This window comes from Podarcis melisellensis (assembly GCF_964234715.1).
Source record: "Podarcis melisellensis genome assembly, chromosome: 5".
NCBI classification, from domain to species: Eukaryota; Metazoa; Chordata; class Lepidosauria; order Squamata; family Lacertidae; genus Podarcis; species Podarcis melisellensis.
The window spans coordinates 29925058-29952902 of record NC_138537.1 but is presented as its reverse complement, the minus strand read 5'-3'; the positions used below and the strand labels follow the sequence as shown (position 1 = coordinate 29952902).

The 27845-nt window shown below is 42.2% G+C and overlaps 1 protein-coding gene across 2 annotated transcripts in view; it reads right to left on the bottom strand.

The window, feature by feature from the left end:
* The window catches only part of CUL3 (cullin 3), a 47173-nt gene extending 36734 nt beyond the window's left edge, over positions 1 to 10439 (bottom strand). The window contains exon 1 of one of the 2 annotated variants that reach the window (XM_081910379.1): positions 9996 to 10439. In XM_081910379.1, the coding sequence (XP_081766505.1) occupies positions 9996 to 10061 (66 nt within the window). In that variant the 5' untranslated portion in view covers positions 10062 to 10439. The remainder of the gene's footprint in view (positions 1 to 9995) is intronic. The other variant, XM_081910382.1, reaches the window with a different exon arrangement.
* Positions 10440 to 27845: the final 17406 nt, after the last annotated feature.

Genomic DNA, 27845 nt, shown 5'->3' with positions numbered 1-27845 from the left:
CATCAGTGCCATTTGCTCTTTAGTCTCCTATGACTGTACGACTGTCTCATGAATTCTGGAGTCCAATACTGATTAACTAATGTAATCAGATTGTCATCATTTGAATGACTGTAGATTAGCCAAGAATTCTTAAACACACTTTCCTGTTATCCTGACAAGGATTTTTGCTTTGCCTTCATTGATGTTCTATATCTAAGCAAGGCTCCATTCTCTGTAAATATGAAGTACCCTAGTCTCCATAAATTCTGTCATTTTTCCTGTTGAGGGTAACTGTCAATTCAATTTCTTTGAGTTTCTTCAGATATACTTATAAAACCTTACTGTGGTTTTTCATTAGTTATTAGTTACATTCTGGAGCCAGTCCAGACATTACATTTTTCATGAAGAGGAAAGTTGGAAATTATCACCAATTATCAGCTTTTGCATGTTGCTGCTGTAACATGCAGTATGATTAATCATATGGTTTTCTGGTATGAAGGCTTTCCATGCCACTGCCAACACCTGCTATTATTAGGAACAGGTGGAGCTCATGTAGAAACTCTTTTTTAAATGTGAAAAAATCATAGGATAGCCACTGCTACATGTTGTGATGAAACATGGAGAAACTGTCAAGTGTGATAAAGGTAACACATAAGCCAGAAGTTGTGCATCTGTTTCTCTCCTGTGTTAATATGCTCATATTAAATAAATATATTTATGCCTTTTCAAAACTAAACTCCATTTTAAAATTTCTCTTTGCTTTCCAACTGGTTATTAAACTCTGAATTTGTCAAATATATGATCCTAAACTGTAACATTGTATTTACTGTTCACCCTGTTCTTACAGTAAAAACAGATGTAATATTTTAATTTTGCTGTAAATTGTTTGAACAAACATTTACTGCTGTAAAAACACATTTCTCTTCATGGCAGTAAATATGCATTTCAACAAGTTCCATCACACTTATGTTTGTCTTCACTATTAGAATCCCAAATTATGAGGTGACTTCAGGACCTCTCTATAATCAGGACTTCTCTATAATCCTTATTCAGGATTCAGGACTTCTCTATAATCCTTAAAATAAGTTTAGGAAGACTTTGATACCTTCAGCACCTACACTAGCTTTATGTTTCCAAATAAGTTATCAAAAACCCATAGCAAGAAGAAATATTTCAAGGAAGCAAAGTTTGCTTTTTGGCTTTGCACAGAGACTGCTATTGGCTTTTCTAAATAAAAGTAATACATGTGAAGTATTTTCTTGCTTCCCACCACAGGAATGGATATAAACCAAACACTAAGATACAAATAAAGTACATGTACTTTCATAACAGGAATCAGGAAAAGCGTGTTTGGGTATAGATCTCTGGACATGCAGATGATAAGTTATACTTATTAAGACTTCTTCAACCCCAAAGCCATAATTTCATTATCAATGTTTTAGGTTTAGAAAACGAATTTTATATTTTTACATTTGAGGCTTGCCAAGGGTCCACAATTCCAATTACCATGATGAGTTGTTGTAAGCACAACGCAACATACACAAACCCCTTGAGTTTAAACTCTCTTGAGTTTAAAGCTGGGGATGTGGGGAGGGGAGAAGTTATCTCCACATTTGTGCTATACCAGAGGCCCTCCAAAAAACAATGCAATTGCAAGGACAATCCCCTATTTAGCTCCAACTCCAAGCCCAAGAGGAGGACAAAACTTGGGGCCTGAAGTGGGAACAACTCTTTCCTCCACTGTGGCAAGTTTAAAGCTGGAAAGGGCAGCAGATAATTTTCCTGGTCCTCAGGGTACAGTGCAATGTCAAGGATTACACCTCCATGCATGTGACCTACTAAGGTAAACTAAGATTTGTGGGCTCCTGTTAAGGGCCACACAAGACATGACAGCAACAAAAAAAAATTCTTTACATCCATTGCCTTAATGTATGGTGATAAGAATCTACATTTTCCAGCAAAAAGTTTATAGCTGAAAGCAGCTGAACTCTACCTCCTCCCATACCTCACATCCTGAACCCTGCATCCCTTCAGGCTCTTTTCGCCAAGCTTGGCTCCAATGTGAGCCAGGCCCGTGACAAAAGTTCTCTAAACAGCAGTGTGTAGGAAGTTTGATTCCTGGCATCTACATTTTGTGGGGGTAAAAAGTAGACCTTCTTGCTTCCTGTGAATGGGGCAGGTATGCAAACAAACATACTTGGCTGCCTCACCACATATAGCTTAGCACAATTTTATAGTCTCAGTTATAACAAATGGGAAAAGTTATTGAAAAACAGACAACTCTGAAATAAAATAAGTGATTTTTTTTAGTATGGAGATTTTTGAAAGCAGTTGAAAGCACCTTTTGTCAACCCTTATTACAGATGCATTATCTAATTGGACAAAATGCCAGGCTGAGCACAGGATTGAGTGTTATAATGACAACATGCTTCAAACAGAACTCTGTTTTTAAGACCCACCTATTCTACCAACAGCAATTTGCTTTAATGCATTTTAATCTTGTATTTTTAAATTGTTGTAACCCACCCCGAGACAGCACAATAATAATTGCAACAAAAATACCCTCCTACTGCACACTGAAGTCTTGCCCCCACCACCATAACAAGCAAGTACCGTATTTTTCACTCTATCAGATGCACCAGACCACAAGACGCACCTAGTTTTTGGAGGAGGAAAACAAGAAAAAAAATATTCTGAATCCCAGAAGCCAGAACAGCAAGAGGGATCGCTGCAGTGAAAGCAGTGATCCCTCTTGCTGTTCTGGCTTCTGGGATAGCTACGCAGCCTGCATTCGCTCCATAAGACGCGCACACATTTCCCCTTACTTTTTAGGAGGGAAAAAGTGAGTCTTATAGAACATAAAATACGGTAAAAGACAAGGCCTGTGATTAGTTTGTGACTAGGAGTTCAACCTTAAATGTGATTGGGATGTGTGCAAAGTTCCAGAATCTATCAGCACTTCTAAACTCCTGCAAACAAACACACCAGCCAGAACAGAAGGGGGGGTGGACTTACCTCTCTTTTGATCTGTTAGTGTGTGTGAAATAGTTACACCAATACCAGACACACAGGATCCAATTTAGGGCCTCTTGAATGAATGAAAGAACCTTGAATCCAAGGCTGCCTATGTCCTCTCCCAGAAACTCTTATTTTGGGGCCTAAGGCCTGCTATCACTGGTAGAAAGACAGCCAGTGGTAGATCTAAGTATATGAAGGCATAGCAGGGTCCCTCAATGGCAGATTACGTGTCTCTGCTGGCGAAGCTCTTCCCTACTGAAGAGCCATTGTTGTTTCTTTCTAACTCCCTCCAGCCAGATGTGGGGTTCAGAATTGCAAGGCTGCATCATTTACCAACTGGGAAACTCAACAAACACTTGCTGAAATTTCATTTAGATGAATTGGCCACCACCTCTATCAAACAGAGAATGCATCATTATTCAAACTGAAAATGTGAAACAAACTACAAATATATCTCCTGAAGTAGGCTATTGGGTACCTCACAAAGAAAGAGGCTGAAATGGATTAGGCAGTGAACAATGGGATCAAAAACAGAATTGTCATCTTCTAGTAGGACTGCTGCATAAAATATGCTTACACCAATCTGCAATATTTTGCAGTGTCCTTGTATACAAAATATTTAAGTAAGACACAAAGTCTTCAATTTAAACAATATACCTATATCTATTGCTGTCTGATTTGGCCACTCCCTATAGCAGGAATCACCAACTTTTTTGGATCAGAGGACAACTTTTTAATTTTGAAAGAGTGATGAGGGTTCCCATAACAAATCAACTGCTGGGGTGAGGTTGTGGTATAACACAAAATGGCTGCCATGGGGAGCATGGCATAACACACAATAGGAGATCCCCACCCATGACATCCTTATGTTTACTATGGGAAGCCATCTATGTCCTGCTAGTCCTTACTGTGGAGATCACACAATATTATTTTTTTACAAACACACTGATACTGTCTCTGTCCAATAGCAACAGGAAGCAATTCTCAGCACCAGGAAAAAAATACAAGGTGGCCACCTCACACTGACTCCCATTTCACAGAGTCTGAGGCCACTGCCCAAGGACACTGGTACAGTGGTGCCCTGCAAGACGAATACCTCGCTAAACGAAAAACCCGCAAGACGAAAGGGTTTTCTGATTTTTAGCGGCTTCGCAAGACGAATTTCCCTATGGGCTTGCTTCACAAGACGAAAGCCCATAGGGAAATCTCCGGGGACAGCGGGGAAGCGCAGCACGCCTTCTCCTCTGTTCCCGGACCGGTCCTGAAGGCTTGCGGTGGGAGGTCCGGGAACAGAGGAGAAGGCGCGCAGCGCTTCTCCTCTGTTCCCGGGGTTTGTGGTGGGAGGAGGGTTTTTCCTCCCCACCGCCAACATTCAGGACAGCATTCTGAATGTTGGCGGTGGGGAGGAAAGCCCTCCTCCCACCGCAAGCCTTCAGGACAGGTCTGGGAACAGAGGGAAAGGCGCACAGCGCTTCTCCTCTGTTCCCGGAGCTGTCTTGAAGACTTGCGGTGGGAGGAAGGTTTTCCTCCCCACCGCCAACATTCAGAAGGCTGTTCTGAAGGGTGGCGGTGGGAAGAAAAGCCCTTCTCCCCCGCCAGCCTTCAGAAGAGCTCCCCGCAGGGCTCTCCAAGCTGCGGATAGCAGCCTGCAGGGCTCCCCAACCTGCGAATGTCTGCCCCGCGCGAGGGGCGCTCTGAAGAAGAGCACCCCTCGCGCGGGGCAGCAGGCTGCTATCCGCCGCTTGGAGAGCCCTGCGGGGAAGTCCTGCAGGGCTCCCCAAGCTGCGAATGTCTGCCCCGCGCGAGGGACGCTCTGAAGAAGAGCGCCCCTCGTGTGGGGCAGCAGGCTGCTATCCGCAGCTTGGAGAGCCCTGCGGGGAAGTCCTGCAGGGCTTCCCAAGCTGCAGATGTCTGCCCCGCAAGAGGGGCGCTCTGAAGAAGAGCGCCCCGCGCAGCGGGCAGCAGGCTGCTATCCGCAGCCTAGGCAGCCCTGCGGGAACTCTTCTGAAGGCTGGTGGCGGGAGAAGGGCTTTTCTTCCCACTGCCAGCCTTCAGAAGGCTGTTCTGAAGGCTGGCGGTGGGGAGAAAAGTCCTTCTCCCCCCGTCAGCCTTCAGAGGAGGTCCGGGGACAGACTGTCCCCGGACCTGGTCTGAAGGCGGTCTCCCTAGGAACGCATTAATTGATTTTCAATGCATTCCTATGGGAAACCGTGCTTCGCAAGACGAAAAACTCGCAAGAAGAAAAAACTTGCGGAACGAATTAATTTCGTCTTGCGAGGCACCACTGTAAAAGCATTTGTTGGCAGTAGGCAGCAGGTTTACAATCCCTGCCCTACAGGGAAAAGTTACCACTGTCACTAAAGTCCCTGCCTGAGGTGGGTGCAGAAGGAAATCTTGTAGAAAAGCACCACATAAGGAGCCTATGCAGAGGCAGGCAAGGGGGAAACAAACAAGTATGGCTAGATTTAACCATCACCTAGGGCAGTGTTTCCCAACCAGGGGCCAGGATAATCCAAGGGGGCCACAGCTGAAAATTGTGCAAGGGGGAGCACAGCACGAGACTAGGAAGCCACAGAGAAAGAAAACAGTTCTGATTGGCTGGCTATCAGCCTGGCCAATCACAAGCGGGTGAGGGGTTGGCCCACCAGGGCCTAGAGCTCCTTTTTGCCATGTGTGTTTTCTTGGATAAGTCCTGGATTGTTTCCGGCGAGAGGGGGCGATCACTGAGGCTCCAATTTTGACCAGTAGAGCCCGCAATCCAAAATCCCCAGGTCAGGTGAGTACGGTGGTGGCGTGGCAATGGGTGAGCCGGAGCTGCTTGTTGCTGCTGCCAGTGCTGGGCCTGGTGACAGCCTGGGCCTGACTCTGCAAGATGCAGGGTGCAATCCACCCCAGCGCCTAGCCAAGTGGAGTCATCTGGTGCTGCTGACTTGCATCTAGTAAAGAAGTGTCTACTCAGAAGAAAGTTGCACTGAATTCAGTGGGCCTTATTCCCAGGTAAAGGTGTGGAGGGTATAGTGTTTTATCTAGGCAGCCAGTGCTCCTCCAGATGACAAGATCTTTTTGCACCAGGTCAGTGAGGAGAACTTGCTTTTTAAAATTCTCCTATATACAGAACTCCCTGCATGCCTTTTGGACTTTTATCTGTAGGTTTTCTCCTCTGTGTCAAATAATTGAGGTCAAATAAGTGTTGTTTACTTTTTATACTACATGGAAGATAGATCTTCCTCAGGAGGTTCTGCACTCTCCTTCCTTGGAGGTTTCTAAGCGAAGATTGGATGGCCATCTGTAATGGATGCTTTAGCTGAGTTTCCTTACACTGCGTAGTGCTATACTAGAAAGATGACTCTTGGGGCCCCTTCCAGCTCCATGATTCTATGCTTTTCTGCTTCAACAATATTTCATTATGTTCCTATCATGTTATGTAATTGTATTTTGTATAAATAATAAAAAATATAAATAAAACAGGTTCTATTTACAAATAAAACATTTAAATAACTACCTTTCTACCAGTAGGATGAGGGGGGCATGGGCATAGCCAGAATTTTATTAGGGGGGTGCGCTTTTGTTGGGGGGGGCAGAACATCATATTTATATTGATTTTTACTTATTGGAGTCAACTCCCCCCCCCCCGGTTACACCCATGGGGGGGACACAGGAAGGAAACAAGGTCAGAAGAGGGCCATGGTCAGGAAAAGGTTGGGAAACTGAGCTAGGACACCAAGATCACTCTTGGTAGAAGGACAGTTGGATGCTGCCCCAACCATTTCCTAAACTTTCTGAGACTGCATTGCTTTGCTATAGGGGGAGAGGTTTTCAGAATCTGTCCAAATTTCTGTTGGAGCAAAAGAACTTTTATTTATTACATCTATATCCTACTTTACTTCATTTGACATTTAACAGACATTAAGATCACATAACAGGCACCGAATTAAAAAGCAGATATTATGATCAATATAATAACCTGTTCAATTACTATATTGAACTTAGGTCAGTTGATCCCTTAACTCCCAAAGAAAAATATGCTTTCTCTCAGTGTGTCCCCTATGAATGATAAAGTTGGTTAGAAAGCACTTTATAGGTCATTAAGTGTAACCCATCAGATTTTATTAGGGGTCTCTCACAGGGTTGTATGCTGTTTGTGCACAAGTAGAACAGAAGGCTAGAAGGCCTTCTGGAGTGGATTTTGGGAACAGGTTGGGGGTGTTATTTAAGGGAAAGGAAGGTTAAGGCACAAATGCAAGTCTTTATGCAACAATTAATTCTGTCCACAAAATTTTACAACCCACTAGCACAAATTCAAAACTTTCATCAACCCAATCCAAAGTCAATATATGGACTAAGTAAGGCTGTCTCAGCATGTGATCAATACTACATTGTACATTATACTAGTTTATACATAAACTAGTGTAGATCGTGGTTAATTATCCCCATAATTCAACTTTGAATTGTGGGCATCTATCTTTTTGTCATTCCTCTTGATTTTCTAATGCTGCTTTTTTGCTGAATAAGTTGCACCATGCTTGGTACCCATGTACTGAAGATCTTTGCTTCTATCAGTAGCTCAGTGACAACTTCTTGCTTACTGACAGCCTTCAGTCAAATTACTTAGATGCAACCCTTCCCCACGATATTCTAAAGAGCTGAGTTAAAAATATGCTCCCCCTCCCCATTCCAGGCCAAAACATGAAAAGGTATGCCTCAAGGTAAAAAGCAAGATTTTGTTGTTTTTGCTTTGTTTTGCTGCTGCTGGAAGTTGGATGGTAAAGAATGGCAGTTTATATATACAGTGGTACCTCGGTTTACGAACTTAATCTGTTCCGGAAGTCTGTTCTTAAACCAAAGCGTTCTTAAACCAAGGCATGCTTTCCCATAGCAGTGGGGCACTCAATTTACAAATAGAACACACTAAACAGGAAGCGGAACATGTTCGGCTACTTCCAGGTTTGCAGCGTTCTTAATCCAAGTTGTTCATAAACTAAGCTGTTCTTAAACCAAGGTACCACTGTATATAAACCTGGCTAGAAATTAGCTCCAACTGGTGGGTTGGACTCAGTTCCAGATCAGTCTGATCCAAGATAGGGTGCAAATGCAGCACTACCACAATACATACATATAAAAACATGTACGAACGCACATATGTAGTAAGGAGGGAAATACAAAGAAACTGGGTCCCCAAATACATCTTTGAGTTCAAGGACGGTCCCAGGTCCAAAAATGTTGAAGACTACTGTTAGTTTGCTTTAACAATGGTTATTTTAATTATCTTCAGCTCATGATGTCTATGTACCCTCCCCACTAAGTAGGCATTAAATATAGCTATTTTAAAATATATTTCTAGAATGAGCCACAATTATGACAACTGCTAACAAAAAACACTTTTACAGGGAAAACAATGTTCTACTTTGTGTGAGAAAGCTGTGTGAACATTCTTCACCCACTAACATTTTATAGGCTCATCTGCAAGAAAGGAAAATGAAAAATGTTTACCCTGACTGCAAACTTTGTTTCTCTCAATCTGTTCAACTCCCATATACAACCAAGTGTTTGATGCATAAATCTCATCATCCAAATTTAAAAGGCTTCAAGAAACACTTGTAATATATGTTTTACTTAGAGAATAATTGCAAAACACTGTAAGCAACTGTCATTGTTGATTATCATGATAGCATCTCCCACTGCTATTCAGGCAGCCAAAGCCAACTTTAAGACATTTCAAAATTAACTTGACTAACATGTTGTACTTTCAACAGCTCCTAAGAACACAGCACTTTATTTAAAAACACAGATCTCTTTATCTTCAGAATCTATTACATTGTCATTCAGGGAGTCAATCTTAGCTGAAAAACAGGGTAAATATATAATAAGCAAGTTTTGTTGCTCTTTGTCAGAGTTAATTTTCCTAATCTAACTATGCTGACTTGGAAGAAAACACTAATAGTTTCAATTGGGCTTCTGAGTAAATAGGATTGGGCAGTAATAACTTAAAATATATAAATACAAGTTTAATTTTGAGAATGGAACTGCAGGTTGATCAAATGCTGACGGTGACAGTTGTTAGTTCATTCACATAAACAGGTAGAGCCAGTTTCTTTGTGAAGGCAACAATTATTTGCCACTAGTTTCCTGACTCAAACGCAACAAAAACTTTTGCTCAAGCCTAAAAAACGTACAACCAGACATCTCCTTTTAAGCATATATGTATGTGTATAAACACTCCAGTACTTTGGCAATCAGCAAGTCAGATATCCTTAAAACAAAAACAAAAACTTTACACGTTACAAAAAAACAAACAAACCCAGGCCTTCATCTTGGGTGTCCATTGGCTTTCAATCTTCAGCTGAAACAACTATCGGTCAGGAAAGATATGAGGTAATTTACGGTACAAATCACCTCGAAAATGCTCCCTCCCCGTATGACAACCCCACGGGGGGGGGGGAGGGAATGTCATAAAAACTGTCCGGTGTCAAAATCCTTACAATATTCAGCTTCATTTATTGATACTGGCGAGACAAAAAAAACAAAACACAACAAGTTTGAAGTTGATACAGAACTAGTATGACGTTGGACTCTTCGGGCGAGTGTGTGTGTGTTGTTAAGACCTTCACGCAATTTATTGCCATTATTATTATTTAAATAACAGGCGCTGTACTAGGCAGGCCATTGTCAAGGGCCCGAGGGGAAAGCCGCGATCTCCCCAGAGCCCCTTTCCTGGGGCGGCGGGGGGAGGGCCGCCGGGCCCTCTAACCTGCCTCTCCCTTTCCTGGGACGGGAACTTGGGCTCCCCGCCCGCTGACAGCCTCTCCTGAGGGGCTCCCCGGAGGGCCTCCCCTCAGTGCCCGCGGCCCGCTCCCTCTCCGCCGCCCCTGTGACAAGCCAGGTCGGGCGACGAAGAGACGGGGCTCCCTTGCACGCAAGGCCGCGGCCGGCGGCTCGTCTCGTCGCCAGGCCCCGGTCCCGGCCCGGCGCCGCGACGTCCCTCTCGCTCCCTCACTCACCGGGAAGGCTCGGATCCGCATCTTGGTGTCCTTCCGGCTGCCGGTCCCCTTGCTCAGGTTCGACATCTTCGGGCCCGGCGGGAGCGGAGCCCCCCTTTCCTGAGGGGCGGGGAGAGGGAAACGGGGCCGGGGAGAAGCCCCCCTCAGGCGGCGGCGACCTTCACTCCGAGGGCGGGCGGAGAGGCGAGGCAGGCCCAAGTGGCCGTCTGTACGCGGCGGCGGCGGTGGCGGCGGCGGCTCCCTCAGCCTCCTGCGCCTCCTCCTCCTTCTCCGCCGCGATGGCGGCCAAACATCGCTCAGTGCGCAGGGCCGAACAGGCCCCCCCTCCCCTCACGCAGAGACACAGACAGATCCGGCGGGGGCGGCGGCGGCGCAAGAGAGAGAGGAGGGGAGGGAGGAGGAAAGGGGAGGAGCGCAGCCGGCGGGGAGGAGGGAGGAAGGGGGAGCAGAGTGGGACCGCCAAGTCTCGCGAGAGCTCCAAACGGCTCCCGCGATAATAGGAGGCGGGCGGCGGGGGGGGGGGAGAGGGAAGCAGTGTTGTCTTTCTTCCCACTGACCCTAGGGAAGCTGGAGGAGGCGGGCGGGCGAGCGAGCGGTGCTGGTGATTGGCGGGTGGTGGCGCGGAGGAGGAGGCGGCGAGTGGTTAGATTTTGCTGTCACGTGCGGCAGGAGGCGGCGATTCGGGTTTGCACGAAGTGCGGTTGGTCGTTTGTTTCGGTTAAACCCGCTTTTAACCCGTTGCTTGCCTGGAGGCCTCTCGGGAGGTTTGGAGCGCCTCACCCGCCCCAATTCGCCTTGAGTACCTGGCCAAGGGCGTTTGGCTGGCGGTGGAATAAATGGCACATCTTCTGCTGGGCCCTCATGTAAAACACACACACATTCGTGGCTGCTGCTGCTATTTTCCTCGTGGAACCAGGGACGCGTGCTTGTGGCTCTTGGGTTACCCCAGACTCCTTATTCTCAGGAGCCCCAGTCAGCATCGATGGTAGTCAGGGATGCTGAGGGATGTCTCAACACCTGGAGGGTCATAGGTCACCTACCTAATGTCTCCCACAAGGCATCACTACTTTTATTAGTTATGATACAGCTGTGTTGCATAAGCAAATAGAAAACAACTTTCCCCAACCAGGTGTACTTAGGAAACAATATTTTATTTTAGCTGTTGAAAATACTTGACAATACACTAGCTTGTCTATCATAAGGTAATTACAGAAAACAATAATACAAACCAGATGAAGGAGCTGCAAAAAGAGCCCATGTAGGTGATTGGGTGAATTAATCCCAAGAAAAGGAAAGGCTAGATTTTTTATTGGGCAGTGTGTGTGTGTGTGTGTGTGTACACGCACACACACATACACATACATATATGTATAAAGTCAATAAACTAACACAACCTTTAAAATAAACAACAGCTGCATATCAATTTACTAAATAACAATCTACCAAAAGCAGCAGCAACTAATCAATTTATCAGATCAGGTCTCTCCAAATGCCCACCTAAAAAGGTGTACCTTAACTAGCTGCCTGAAACTACCGGTAAATAGAAGGGGTCCTCCGTGGAGGGGAACCTCCATGTGCAGGGGGCTACCACTGAAAAGACCCACGTGGCCCCAAACCATGAACATCCTGCACAGGGACCATGAGGAGCACCTCATCTGCTTCAAATGCACTTCTCCATAGTTTGAGATCATCATCAAAAGCCTTTCTCCAGGTTTTCCCACCATCTAAAGATGTTGTGGGAGCCCACCAGGGAGAGGAACATTGTCAGTTGTGGCACCCTAATTTTAGAGGCTCACCTGGTGCCCATTCTGATTTTTCCAGCTTCAAGTGAACTTGTTTTGTTTTATTCTGATTGTTTTGATAGTATTTTTAATGCTACTTTTACCAATTTTCCAGGTTTAGCTTATTTTTATTTATGAGTTACCTTACAGTGTTTTTAATATTTTATGATAAGCCATCCAGATAGCATGCTTGAAGGGAGGGGTATAAATCTTAATTGTAAACTCTGATTGGCAGCTTCCATGGATGCAGCAGGACTTTGTCTTCACTCTCATCTTGTCTGCTTGAGCCTTCTGCCTACTGCTATTTGTTCATGCACATTCTCCAAATTATTTTTCAAACTTCTCCTGTTTTTGCACAAAATTTAAATGATCGCACCCATAGAACATTAGTCTTTCACAGATGTCAAGATCATAAAGTACCAAAATTTTGTCCAGTGTAAGTAGAAACCACATATAGCATATATACAGGTCAGCTTACCTTCATTTGTCATGCTTGCAATAGGCTTTATACTGAGACTGAAAAAACAGGTTGTTATTCATTTCAACATGCTAGTGTAGAGCTAAAAAGTTCAGGTCTAAAGATAAATGAGGTGTTTACTGAGTGCCAGGTGCAAAATGAAATCCACAATATGGTAATACATTTATTAAAACAAAACGTCAGGAAATAGTACTGCTGTACTGGTTTGGACTTTTTTCCCTAATAGACCAACATGGCTGCATATGGCTTTTTTTTTCAGTGACTGGGAACCTAGTGGGCTGAAATTTGCATTGAAATTCAGAATATGAAAATTGTTGGAAGTCAACAGTATTATTCCATATGCACATTAATACCTTGCAGTATTGAAAGAAGACTCTCATAAATGTTTTGAATGGTGTCGCTAAGGTCAACAGCAAATACATATTTTTGTCAGTTGGGAGTTGGATAATTTGTGAAATGAAGTGAAATGATAAGAAAGGATTGTAGGCCTGTTTCAGATATATATCAGTGCTAAGACACCTTGGAGATGGTATGACATTTGAAATGATAGAATTGGTATACGAAGGCCTTTTTTCAAAAAATACAGTTTGTCATGATTATAGCAAACACAGTAGGTTTCAAGAGGGTTTTAGCAGCTGATACAACAGAAGCTGTTTTAGTTCAATCAGTGCAGTAGCACTGGGTGTTGGGCTGCAGGGGGCACCACTACAATGCTGTAGAATGGAGCATGAGAGGTGGGGGGGGGGGGATCACCAAATTTTAGCGTTGCTACTGAAATTTCAGAGCCCAAAGACCACTACTGGATATAACCTCTGAAGTCACATGTTTATACCAGTTGTATCCAACCAAGTGAGTCATATCCATTATTTTCAATGTGTCTACTCGGAGTAGGAGTAACATTGGATACAATGCACTGTAGCCATATACCCTATTGTGTGGAAGTCACTTCTGTGACAGTCAGTAGGCTGTCAAGAACACACCAGTGATCAACTTTGTTTTCCTGTAGTTCAAAATATCTGCAAGGTACCATGTTGTGGAAGGCTAAACTAGAGTGAGATGATAGGGCCAGATGATAGGGCAGAGAGAGTGACGTCCAGCAGATTTGAGCTCCAGTGCCAATTATTTTAGACAATAAGAACTTTGTAAATAAGCAGCCTTCAGGCTTGTGAAGATGGATAGGTATGCATCATATTATTCACATGTGCAGCATTAACTGCAGTGAAAACATTATTTTGCCTGAAGTTAAATGTATATTTGAGTGTTTGTAACTCAGCATTGTTCATTATACATATACAAAGTCTAGCTTCCTGTTATTTGAATCTGAGGGTGCATATTCAAGATCACACCTCCGATGTCTGCTTTAAATAACTCATAATAACTAACTACCTCTGCCTGGTTTCCTGTTTGTTATCTCAAATGTGAATCAGAATCTCCTCATAACTTATAAGCGTACATTGGAAGAGCAGGAGGAATTCCAGCCCTTTACCACCCTTCAATTACTCTGGTTGATGGGTTATGGATGCAAAGGTCTAGCTAAACTATGTTAAGGGAACATGACTCTACAGTTTGTTAGTTCTTGGTATGAGCTTTCGTGTGCATGCACACTTCTTCAGATACCTGAAGGTATCTGAAGAAGTGTGCATGCACACGAAAGCTCATACCAAGAACTAACTTAGTTGGTCTTTAAGGTGCTACTGGAAGGAATTTTTTTTGTTTTGACTATGGCAGACCAACACGGCTACCTATCTGTATCTACAGTTTGTGTGTATATACTGACCTGTTTGTAGCGCAATATACTTTATTTTCATTCCAGAAAATATTTCATTCCAGAAAATTTCCAGAATTGCTCATGCTCGTCCTCAGCGTGCTGCTTTCAATCTAGATAAATTCTAGATTCTGTGGTCTGTGAAGGTGTGGTTACTTGGTACACATTTAAAAACCCTCCCCTTGATTAGGTTACCCATGCCTCTTCCTTCCTACACATGCCCCAGGTGAATCAAGAATGAAGTAGTGATTGTGATCTTGGTATGCACCCACCCACAACATCATTGGGCAGGTGTGGATACAGAACCCCCCAATTGCCAGGATATCCTACATGATCTGTTTCGAACTCCTGACCCACCAGTGGAAGAACAATGATCCAAATCTCATAACCTAAATACACACAAATAGAAAATCAAATCACAGTTGCAGAAAGTAAACAAACAGTATATTGTAACCAACAGGTCACACCAAGCTGGCACACCTCAACTGAAACTGCTCTGTATGCCATGCAATAGAACTATAAGTATTATTTTGCAGAGATTGCATATCATGCTCTTATTACTGCCACCAAAAAAGGCATCAACATAACAAGCTGTTAGACAGCTTGCCTCCACACTGGAATTTTGATAATGTGCTGTGGGAACCAGGCCGGGGTCATGGGGTTGTGGCATAATACCTGCCCTATCTTAACAAGCGGATGCCATCTACCCTCTGAACTGTATTTAAGCGAGGCTGCTTGGAGTACAGCAAAACTGGTACCAGAAACTTAATTGTTGGTTTGTTTTGCTTTGTATTTATGTGCTTAAGACTAGATTGTTAAGGGTTTTTTTTGTAATATGGAATTTATACTGTTTTTGCCACATGGTTTATTTTTGTCATCTTTTAATTTAACCGTCATCTTCTGTATTTTGCATGTTTCCAGTGCTCTGTATATTGATGCTTTGAACGTTTGCAGTAGGACACAGCTCATTGTGGAAAAGTGGCATATGACTAAATCAAACAAAAAGACAGGACTTCAGAATTCTGTGGACATGCCCTCCCATCAGCTGCCCCATCAATGAGGGAAAAGGCAGCCACTACCACACACAACCAGAAAGAGAAGCTCTTTGCACGTCTCCTCAGTTCAGAAGAGATGGGAGGGTGGCTGTCCAATTCTGGCCTCCAGTAAAGTGTGTTCATGTTTAAGGGACATGTTCAATGGAGAAGAAACTGACTCAGTGTAAACATGAACTGAGCAGGAAGAGCAAAATATTTTTGAGTGGATATTTATTAAGATCTTTCATAGGTACAAGAGTGGGTAATGGTGCCTGTGAATGCTGCATTGGTGATCCCTGTAATATGCTAAGCAGTTCTTCCCTATCACATTAATTATTTTCATTTTCTCCATTTTGTGCTGTCTTGCAATTGTTCTTCGAAAATGATAAGTATATATTGTTTAACAAATGCATTTAGATTGCAGTCCTGTACATACCTACCTGGAAGCAGGATCCCTTGAGCATTGTGGAGCTTACTTTTGAGTAAACATGTATATGATTTAATTGTCCTCCTTCTGCTGTACTGTGTGGCAATTTTTTGGGTACTCCATATATTGAATGGCTCTGAGCCTATGCAGGCATAGGCAAACTCAGCCCTCCAGATGTTTTGGGTCTACAACTCCCATCATTCCTGACCACTGGTCCTGTTAGCTAGAGATGATGGGAGTTTAGTTCCAAAACACCTGGAGGGCTGAGTTTGCCTATGCCTGGAATAGAGCAATAGAAACATTAAGACATGTTGTTTTCAAATGGTACTTTTCCAGAGATGGGTGAAACAAATTTTTCACTCCCATTTTACTAAAATATCCAGGAAGGACTTGTGAATTATAAATTGGCCTACTTATTGGCTGACACAAATAAAATAATAACAGTAACAGTTGCTAGATTCCTTTTTTCTGCTGCAAGGGATTTTCTTAGGTTAATTGTATATTAGTTTGTTTCTGTATAACTGTTGGAGTTTTATGACTTTTGAGTTTCAATTTGCTTTCATCAGTTCTGTGACCGTGTAATAAAAGTTAATTGTTCTCAAAAATGCATAGAATTGTATTGTTAGTTTCTCAAGAAATGTTGTTACCATTATGCATGTACACTTTGGGACACTTTGACGGTAGCTATGATTTCCCCCCTTTACAAATTGTAGATATTTTTGTGCACAAATGTCACTTTGAAAAGAGAAACTATAAAAATCTCTTTACCTTATTTTCAGCATAATATATGCTAAATCATAAAATAGCTGTAAATGTGCAAATCACTTCAAGTTTCAGTCCCCTGGGCAATTGAAAATGTTGCATCAAACACAGTGGGACTTACATCCAAGAAAGCATGTATAGGATGACACTCCAACTCTCATAGATCCAGTTGGATATATACAGTATATGTATGCACAAATCTATGCTAGATGGTATATATCATCTTTATTGGTACCTCATGCCCTGGTTTTATTGACTTAATTCAACAAGCCAAGCTGAAGAAAAACAGCATCCTCCTTGTTCTACCAGATCTTGTTCTACTAGGTGTCTACCATATCCCGAATAATCCCTGGTGGCCTGCTGCCATTTAGTATACCTTGAAAGGAAAGGCTTAAGATCACAAGGATGTTATAATTACACCATGACACACTTTTAAAACAAGTCTAGCCAGAGAAAATTTGTAGCACTGAAACAGATGGGTGGAGTTTGCCTCTTGGTGTCAGCATGCCATGTTCTACGACTTCCTCACACAGGTGTTTCTATTCCCTTCCTACTTCCTAGCTTAGCATCAGCAGCCGTTTATACATGGTTTACTATGCCTATGCCAAATAACGCAGCAAAAGTCAAGCAACAGATATTTCTGCTGGACAGGTGGCTAAACCGTCAGCGGTGGATAGGGTTGAAGAACATCTCTCAACCACAGAGAAGGAAGAAAATATACTTCTTGACTTCAGCAGGGTGGCCCAACCAAGGACTTCACTCCCCAAATAGTGTAGGAATATTGGGGCACAAGAGGGGGAATTTTTGACACTACTTGGGGCTGTCTCCGGGACCACTTTTTGTTGCTGGATTTATTGTGGCGTTTGCTGGCTTGTGGTCAACTTCCGAGTGTTGCTTCTGCCTGTGCAGCAGAATTATTTCAAGCTTCTATCTAGTGCAGTTGAAGACATCAGTTTGCCAGGACAGAGAACTGTAAACAAACAAATAGCTTATCATAATGCATTGGTGCCACTGCTCATTTAAGGACTCGCCCATCTTATGTTTACATCACAAAGTTGTCCTTCAAGGAAGCCTTTTAATGACACACCTACACATGAAAACACATCACTGCTAGAGCCTACATGAAGTTAATGCTGCATCATTTATATATTCTAAAGATCCAATGCACATGGTTAATTAGAAACCTGGATGAACTAGAAGGCTGTTTGCAAAGGCATGACCTATCATGCAGTACAACTGTGAGGGCAATGTGCCATAGAAAGATTTATGAATCCATTGATTGCTTGGCTGATAACTAAAGCTACAAACCTATGATCACTTACCTGGGAGTAAGCTTCATAGAACATAGTAGCACTTCCAGGTAGACATGTGAAGGATTGTGCTGTAAGAGGGTCTTTTTGTACAATGAAGGTTTGGTTTCTGGTGATATCAATAGCGCTCAGTGCACCACAATTCTCTAAGCAGTAAGAAGTTCCAAGAGTTCAATACTTTTCCAAGTTCAGTTTCCATTGGGATGAGGTAGCAGGAAGCTTATGGCATTCCGAAGTGCTTTTGTGCCAAAACTGCATGAGGGTGGTCAGTCACAACAGTGGTCATTCAGCTACCACTCTCTTCCTCACCTCTAAAGCTAAATGCAAACTCATGGTTTAAAAAGCAATGGCGTCATTTTCCTCATTGTGTGTCGCGTCATTTTTTGTCATTGCTGTAAACACCAGAGGTGGAGTGGGGACGTTTCTGCCCAATGCACATTGCCTGATTTGCTTCCCCACACCAAACACCTACTTATTGAAGCTGTCATCTGTGCATGTACCTCAAATATATATATATATGTCTCAGCTTAACCATGACTTACATTTTCAAATTGAATGGAAAGCTGGCTTGAGAGACCAAAGGAAAAAAGATAGAATGATGCCTTAGGATGATGCCCAAACATTACAAGATCAAGCTAACCTATGGGAGACTTGTTGAGAAAATGCAATTCACGAGGAGCATCACATCAAGTGTAGAAATGACATGTAGTATCTTTAGATACTTGAAAGTGAGGGAGAACGGAATATTGGCACCATTTTGATATTTATAGCCTGCTTCGTCAGGAGGCTTTGACTGACAGATTGCAAGGAGTATCCAATGAGCTTAGTTGCACAGTCAGGAAAGAGAAGTCTACTTCTTCAACTTTATTTTATTTTATTTTTTGCATTTATATCCCACCTTTTTCTCCAAGGAGCTTCCAGATTGGGAGCCCCCATGACTGCTTCATTGAGGTATGACTAGTCCTAAGCATGTGATTTGAATATGCTTTTAATGTTAACACTTACCTATCACGTAGCATAGGAAACCACTATTGAAAACCATTAATTGAAGGCAACTTAATATACGACAGAGGAAACTGTTGCTTGAAGTACAAGTTAACAGCTCCCACCTAAAAATTTCTCAATCGTATGTAGTAATTCAGGTCAAGGCATACATGTTTAAAATTAATTGTTACGTCTTCTGTCCATTCTACAATTACTTTTGTACATGCACACCTTGACCTGAATTAAGGTATGCATATTTAAGTTTGATTGTACAATGGACAGAAGGCGTGACAATTAATTACAAACATGACTGTGAGAAGCAAAAGTACAAGCAAGGTGGAAAACATTCAGACATGGGGACTCCATGTACAGATCTGTTTGCATAAATGAATGAACACATTGGGTAGGTCTGCACTGCCAGCCACACATTCCACCGCCTGCTTCCACTCCCCATATTCCTATAAAGTAAGTATTTTGTTTTATTGTGGTTTGTTATGTCTTGTTTGATGGTGTTCCTTGTTTCTATTAAAAATTCAATAAAAACCTATAAACAAATGGAAAACAATGTCCAGTACATAACATTGAGATTGGACATCTCAATATACCTGAGTATATAAAGTTTGGTTAGCCTGCTTAAAACCAGTCAGGTGACACGATCTCTTTACCAGTAGATGCTGAAACTGGATGAACAGGTGCCTTCCCTATTCATAAATAATCTCTCACTCACAAATGTCATTTAATTTAGCCCTCCATGTTAATTAGGAATATTATACGCCTCCTGCCAGTCCTTTCATTTCCCTCTTTGAATTACCAGCCAATTTTAAGGACTTAATATTTCCCATAATGCAGTGGAATCAAGGGAGGTTGCTTGCCAACCCCTTTAAGAATTCCCAGGAACTAACTCTGAAACAGAAAGGAAGCTGTGGCTCCATTTACGTTCCATTTTAATCTTTTTACACTTGTTGCTCTTTAAGCCCCTCTAAGCTCTGTGTTGGTATCCATTAGGTGTAATAAGCTAAAGCTCTGTTTTATTTCTATGTAGTGTAAACTCAAGCTGTTCCTCAGTGCATCAGGTTAGACTGCCTTGTTAGGGGTTTGTAGTTTAGCCTTTTCTGACCTTCTCAGGGAGAGCCTATTCAAAGTGCTGGTTTTGATCTATAAATCTTTACGCAGCTTCAGATCTCCTGGATCTGAAGGATCACCTCTTCCCATATGTATCTACTCAGGCCTTAAGATCATCAACAGAGGCCATTCTATGAGTGTTCCTTCACTCTTGACATAACAGAGAGAGTCTATGAGGGAGAGGCTTTTTTCAATGGTGGTCTCCCAGTGGGAGAATGCTGTCATTAAAGAGGCTCATCTGGAACCTATAGTAATTATTATTTTTTTTGTTTTCCTTTTTTACTATGTTAACATTTTTATCAGTGTTATCATTTAAACTACAGTGGTACCTCAGGTTACATACGCTTCAGGTTACAGACTCCGCTAACCCAGAAATAGTGCTTCAGGTTAAAAACTTTGTTTCAGGTTTTCCTGAGATTTGCTCCTGAGCATCAAAGAATATGAAGAAAATCCGCAGAAGGGACTTGGAAAAGAATTAATAGCCTCGGACATAAGATCTCCAGGTTGATGGACTATATGGATCTGACGGAAAGGACTGGCAGAATCCGAAACCAGGGAGAGGAGAGGGTGGAGGAAGATTGGAAAGCTAAAGCTTATATTTAGAAATTTTGTAAAATTAATGACTGTTAGAAAAATCGTGGAATGTTATTATATGGATTTAGTAGAAATGTTAGAAGAAGTTAAGAATAGATAAGTAATTTAGTCTTAAAGGGAAATAAGGTTAAAAATATGTTATCTACAAGACGATAAAAAACAGAGAAAGATGGAAAGGATTTGCTGAAATAATTGGAAGAATTGGAATACAAAAAGGGAGGTGTGAGGAAGTCAAGGAAACAAGGAAATGAAGGATAGAATATGGAAAAGGAGAGATGTATTTTAAACTGTTTTTGTTTAGATTTATTTATGTGTTTAGTTTAATGGGATTGGGTTGGGGTTTATATTATTTGTATACTATATTGTATTGTGGTGTTTTTTCACTTTTTTGTTTTCTTTCTTTCTTCTTTTGTCTTTAAATTTTCTCTTTTCTTCTTTTTCTGTAATCTTTAAAAGCAATAAATATTATTTAAAACAAAAAACAAAAATAAAAACTTTGCTTCAGGATGAGAACAAAAATCGTGCTCCGGTGGCGCGGTGGCAGCAGGAGGCCAGGTTAAGTACGGACATGGACCTCCGGAACGAATTAAGTACTTAACCTGAGGTACCACTGTACTGATCTCCATACCCCCCACCCTTGTATTTGCTCTTCATTTGTTTGCTTATCTGTTACATTTATAGCCCACTTTTTCTTCAAGGAAAAAGTGTGTTCCATTTTCTACTGAAAACACTTAGAAACTCTCCCCCAAATGGGAAATCCCAATAAGCCAGGATTCCTGCTGGAAGGGAGGTTTCTAAGTGTGCCTAATAGAACACACTTAAAAGCCCTCTTCAGACCTTCAGCTTGATCACACAATTTCAGGCAAATCCCTTAACACAGCATCCTAATCACCTCTCTTTTAAGTGGTGACAGTAGTCTTCTTTTTAATTCCACCCTTCTCTGCAAGATGTTTCAAGACCACATACAGATATGCTATAGTGCCTGCATTTCACAGTCCTTCTCTCTGGAGTAATCCAATTTGCTCAACAACGCCACAGTTAAGAGGTTTAGGGGTAGTAGCCCCAGCCTGACCAATGACTGGTTATCACAGGTAATATTATTGCAAAACTTAAACCTGAGCAACATTGAGTAAGATTCTAGCGGAAAGAATTGTGGGGAAGCTGAACAGCTGTTGCGGGGCAACCTTTAAGGGAAGTAACACTAAAAGAGACCCTGAAGGAAAGGAATGATCAGAGGACTGCTGAGTCAGCTTTAACAGAGTGATTCCTCTGTAGCCTTTAACCCAGAGCAGAGAAGGAACCCCAGGGAGTACTGAAGGAATCTAACACATGAATCTTTCTAACAAGGGGTGAGGGGTGGAATAGAAACTCGCCAAACCAACTCCAGCTGTTGATTGCTTTTATAGCTGTGTTCACATTAATGCGTGCAGACATCCATTAGTTATTTCTGTAGAAGATGAGCAAGGAGGACACAGCTTTCCTTCTATACTGTTCACAAACCTTTTAAGAACATGAATATACAAGGGGAAACCAGCAAGACAAATAGCTCCAGCCCCAAACAGGAATTGTCGTGTGCAGGGCTCCAGCTGGGCTGGAACAGTAGCTTTGGAATGCTGTTGAGGGTTTGCATGGAAGGTTTCAGAAGGTGGGAAAGGATAAAGGATTTTTCCCCTCCCCGTGCCAGACAATGCCAGAGAACCCAGCCTCAAGAACCGAGTGCTTTATTGGTATAGCGGGGGTGGGGGTGTAGAGAGCGGGGAGTTACTAGAGGGAATAATGATGATTCTACTTCTTTTTAAGCCAGGAAACTCAGACAAAGGAGTGCATGCTGTGTCAATGTTTTGGGAGCACCTTTCTTTTTTATATGGAAGAACTTGCCATTGCTTGCCCAACGAAGGTACTCAAAACATGTCAGACGATTTAATCATGCCAATGAACTGTTTCAGGTTCACCTTTCTTAGCCCTATTCGGTGGTAACATTAGGTGATTAGGAGTTTGGGGGCAAGGTGGCATCTGCACACTGGTGACACTCAGCTCTGTTTCTTGATAACATCTGAATCAGGAGAGGCTGTGTGGGCCCTGGATGCTGTGGTGGGATGGATGAGGGAAAATAAGCTGAGCTTGAATCCCGACAAGATGGAGGCACTGTAGGAGGGTGGGTCCTGGGTTTGAGAAATTGGTCAATTGCCAGCCCTGGAAGGGGTTGCACTCCCACAGAAGAAGCAGATACGCTGTCTGGGGTGCTCTGGGACGAGAGGTGGGACCAGAGCTAAAGGTAGGTGAAGCCATCCCATTGTTTTACTTTTCTCTTTCCAATGCCTTTATCGCTTTCTTCTCACCTCCCTTTGTTTCTGGTACCCCATACAGTCATACCTCGGGTTACAGACTCTTCAGCTTGCGTGTTTTTGGTGCGGCACTGCGGGTTGCGAATGCTGCGGGTTGCGAATGTGCCTCCTGCATGGATCACATTCGCAACCCAAGCGTCCACTGTATTTCCACCCCCCCTCCTCCTTGCCACCTGTATGAAATTAGTCCAAGGATTTATAGCCCTTAGAATTCTGGTTGGCCACCTGTGTGGTTATATAAAATAATAAAATGGGTCTATGTAATAGATTTGCAAGTCAAAAGCATAGAATCCTTTGCTTTAAAAAAAAGATACCCCTTTGATGTGTGTTTTACAATATTCCTGTAGTTATGAGATATAAAACATTAAATACAAGGCCTCTTAACATGCACCATTTTTAGCAATTTAATGTATCCAGAAGACAGCCTTTAGAATCTGTTAAGAATTTTCTTCTGTCTCCAGATCTGCTACAGAAATCTGATATGGAACCCCTGTCAATTTTCCCTACTATCTTTAGAATAGTGTGTCAATATTAATCTCTTAAAAATTATATACCGCTTTAAATTACATACCATTGTACAGTCTGTGCAGAGCAGTACACCTTCAGAACGTATTTTCGCATATTGAGATGTACTTTATATGTGTATTTGAGTAGCATGGCCAACCAGGAAGATTCCTCCATATGAAGCATTTTTAAAAAAACAACAACCACCACCAGCACCTGCTATATGATTAAACTATAGTGAGATGAATACTTTCTCTATGTGTCAGCAGTGAATAGCAGTTTGATGCCAAGGTGAGTATAAGTTTTGTCAAAGAATTGCTTTGAATTGTCCTGGAAGTGAAACGTGTCAAATAAAGGCAGAGTAGCTGTCAGAATTCTAATTGAGGTGCCTTGCTAGAAATGGTTCAGAGAAAATATTTCCTTACAGCTCTGGTGTTCAGGAGTGCAGACTGAAATGTTTAGAAGATAAACTGCTGAGATAGTTGGACTATCGGGAGTAACTATTATGGCTTTACAGATGGCTCTGTCTAGCAGAAATCACTGCAACATAAATGCAAGGGGTGGGTGGGTGGTTGGTGTGTTGGGTGAGAGAGAAAGATAAAGCCTGCGTTCAAATGAGGGATATAAGAACACAAGAACTGCCTTATTCGGAGACAGACCTGAATAGCCTTTTCCTGTCATGCCCAGCTGCTTCATTGAATTCTGTTAGGCAAATATTTACGGTTCATCTTGTGTTTCGTAAGATGTGCAGGAGGCAGTGATGGCCACCAGCTTTGGTGGTTTGAAAGGTGATTGGTCAAATTCATGGGGGAAAGGGCGTCTCCTAGTACGCCTCGCGGAGGACCTTATGGTCCAGAAATAATAATACTTTGGAGGTCCCGGGCATCAAGGAGATTAGACTGGCCTCGACCAGGGCCAGAGCCTTCTCAGCCCTGGCCCCGGCTTGGTGGAATGCTTTGTTGCAAGAGACCAGGGTCCTGCAGGATCTGACATCTTTCCGCAAGGCCTGCAAGATGGAGCTGTTCCGCTAGGCCTTTGGTCCGGGCCCAGTCTGATCCCCTTCCTTCCTCCTCCTTCCCTCTTTCTATGGGACCCTGTATGTAAGTGACGTCTTGGCTCCTTCTATCGACCCACATGGGACCAGCATGGGTGGCTGGGCCTGGTGAACATTTAATATTCCTTATCCCTACGGTTGTGATTCGTGGGTTCCCACCTAATTTTATTTTTATTTTAAATGTGATTTTGAACTGTATTTTAATCAATCGTTTGATTTTGTGTTTTTAATGTATTATATATTTGGTGTTAGCCGCCCTGAGCCTAGTCTTGACTGGGGAGGGTGGGGTATTAATAAATTTATTATTATTATTATTATTATTATTATTATTATTATTATTATTATTATAAAAGGCTATATAAGGTTAAAGGATGGGAGAAGTGGGTTTGACCACTCTTTCTGTGTGCTCTTACGGTTCAAGTGGGCTAGTGGAAATTAAGGGCTGGTATTTATTTAATGGACTTCTGGCCAGGATCTTATGTTTTCACTCTATGAATGGAATGAGAGAATTGCACTCATCGGAGGACTTTGTGTTGAGAGTCAAAATTAAGAATCCAAACCTAAGCTGGATATAAAAAATAAAATAGGCAGGCAGTTAAAGTAGTTGGCACTCTTGCCTTGGTTTTAGAGCTGAAACTTTCACTGTCTTAATTAATGTGTGTGTATGTTTGTATGTATATGCAAAAGTATTTTATGATTCTATAATCAGTTTAGATTATTGCATTTAAAACCGTATCTCTCTCTGCTTCTTGCTTTGGTTCGTGGTACAGTGGTACATTGGTTTAAGAACAGTAGTCTGGTTTAAGAATGATTTAGTTTACAACCTCTGCCAAACTGGAAATAGTGTCTTGGTTTTCGAACTTTACCTCGGTCTAAGAACAGAATCCGAATGGTGGAAGGGCACTGGCAGTGGGAGGCCTCATTAGGGAAAGCACGCCTCAGTTTAAGAATGGTTTTGGTTTAAGAATGGACTTCCGGAATGGATTAAGTTCGTAAACCGAGGTACCACTGTATTTGGAACCTAAATATTTAGAAATAGCCATTCTATTTTCTACTCAGGCTACACATCTAAATGTACACTTGGAAGGAATGCCCTCTAGTGGTAAAACTGAAGATATTACACTATCAATATGGTCCTGTTTTATCAGAACACACACACACACACACACACACACACACACACACGCGGATAGGCTAAAATGATTGTTCAAAGTGTTTGATTTTAGCTTCTGTTCATGCAAGTTTTGGCTTCTTAAAGTAGTGCCAGGAATCAAAACATTTCCAGAAGGATTTCACGGAGGAAGTAACCATACCGTGTATCCATCCTTTTGGAAATGTTTCGTCTCTTACCAATTATCTTCAGCGTCTCAGAAAGATATGCAGGTCACCTGGATAAAAAACAAATGAACCCAAAGGGCCGCATTTTGCAGTTGCCTCTTTAGTGTCCTTGCCAGCCTGGGATTCAAGAGGCCTTAACTAGGCTTGCTATATTTCAAAAAATAAAAACCAGGACACCCCAAAAGCTTTTTTTTTTTTTTTAAGAAAGTTACTGACAAACTCCAAAGTCAGTTTTTCGATTGACTTGCCTAAGCTCCAGGAAAAAGCACCACCTTTCAGATATTTCACCTAAATGTCAATTCTGCCTTTGAAATCCCGGTAATGTCCAGGAAAATCTGGAAAATGTGGGGAAGATCCAGCATTGCAGACTCCCATGCGGGCACCATGGCCACAACTACATCTGTCTACAGCACATATTGTGTGCGTTAGTTGGCCCTGCTAAATGTACCCATAACTGTACAGTGTACTAACATCAACATAGCCTGAGATGAATAACTGAAACCATGAAAAATATTGGGGGGTGGGGATTGTGTGATATAACGAGAATGAAACACTTATCCAATGAATGGATGTTTTGAGGGCAGACTATGGACTGCATGAGTTGGCTTACCTCCAGATCTCACATGCAGAGAGGTTTTGTGTGCATATTCACGTTGCCCATGGGGAAAATGCTTTGCTTGGCATGCAGGTTTCATTGCTGGATCATGGCCACACTATTGCCAGATCTATTGCTTCCTTGCTGATGAACTAAGAACCTTTTTTCTTCAACAGCCAAATGAATCACTCTCTTTTCTATGCTTCAAACCATAATGGGGAAACATGTGGAACTGCACTTTATCATAGCCCAGACGCTTACAAATTACACAGTCCATCTTCAATTCAGGGAACACAGCAGCCTTTTCCAAAAATAAAATCCTCAGATGCCAGGCATGAAATTACTCCAAAATTCAGCATTACTTGGATATGCCAATGTCCCTTCTGCAAATGCTTTTCATGCCAAAGCAGGATATTCTCTCTTTTTAAAAGAAACAGTTATGTATTTTGTTACTGAAATAATGAGGAGTACCTGCAACAGAAAGCAAACAGCGCTTAAAAAAACCAACACATTGATGTCTAATAAATTCTTCAGAATATGAATATAGGAATAAATGGAATGTGAAAGATCCCTGTCTTCATTGTTAACTGTAGCTGAAAATGGTGAGTTGTAGTGCAATTACATATTTTGGATCTAAAGAGAGTGTCTAGGGACAAATTATCATTAGTATCTTTTTAAAAAATGTGTAGTGTAATACTATGTTTTAAGTAAATCCCACTGAGTTCAATGGGCTCAAGGCTACAATACTAGCCCCACTTGCCTGGAAGTAAGCTCCATTGATTTAAGTAGGACTTACTTCTGAGTTGACATGGAAGGGCTTGCACTGTAAGACTTGTAGAATCTGAATAATAATTATGTGCATTTTCCAAAGTAGCAATTGAATTTCCTCTACTAGATTTTTCATTAAGGGTTTAAAGAGAAAACATCTTTCAAGTTCAGTATTAGTTTCGCAGCTGACTGATCTGCTCATTTAGGATGATGCATTTTCATATTATCTACAAAAGACAAGGAGCATGAGGAAGAAACATAAGCCGCTTGGCAAAATATGGATTAAGAAGGACCTAGTCCTATCTGTTCATGGTCAAGGTTAGCTAGCATTCAGTTTACAGCAATTTTGAACCGTGAGAATCATTGTGATTCTTACCTATGAACATAAGGCAAGGGTGCTGGATCAGACCAATGTCCCATCTAGTCCAGCATCCTGTTCTCACACTGGCCAGTCAGATGCCTGGGTGAAGCATGTTAGCTGGAAATCAGCCAAATAGCTCTCTGCTCACCTGCAAGTCCCAGCAACTGGGATGCAGAGGCATCCTAACTCTGACAGTGGAGGTAGAACAGGATCCATTGATGTTTATCTGTTAATTATTTTTTCCTGGGGTTTGTTGGCAAAGTCTGAAGGACCATGATGCAACCTTGCCTGAAGCTAAGCAGATCTGGTTAGTGTCTGGATCTGAGAAGACTTGGATCTTATTATCACAGCAGAAAAGTATAATAAATAACTCAGCAGGTTTGGCTTTTGTTGTTGTTTACTTTCTGCTGTTGAGACATTCTAGTTCCACATGCATACGTTCCTTTGAGACCACTGAAACCTCATGACAAAAACAAAATGCGCAGAGGTTTTGCACATTTTTATGGTGAAGCCTCTTTTGCAAATGCATCTAGATTAGGGAGGAGGATAAGCAGCCCTCCCATTTTCCCCAGCTTATTGAAAGCACTCCAAGATGACCACTGAAGAGCATTTTTGAGGTTCATGGGGG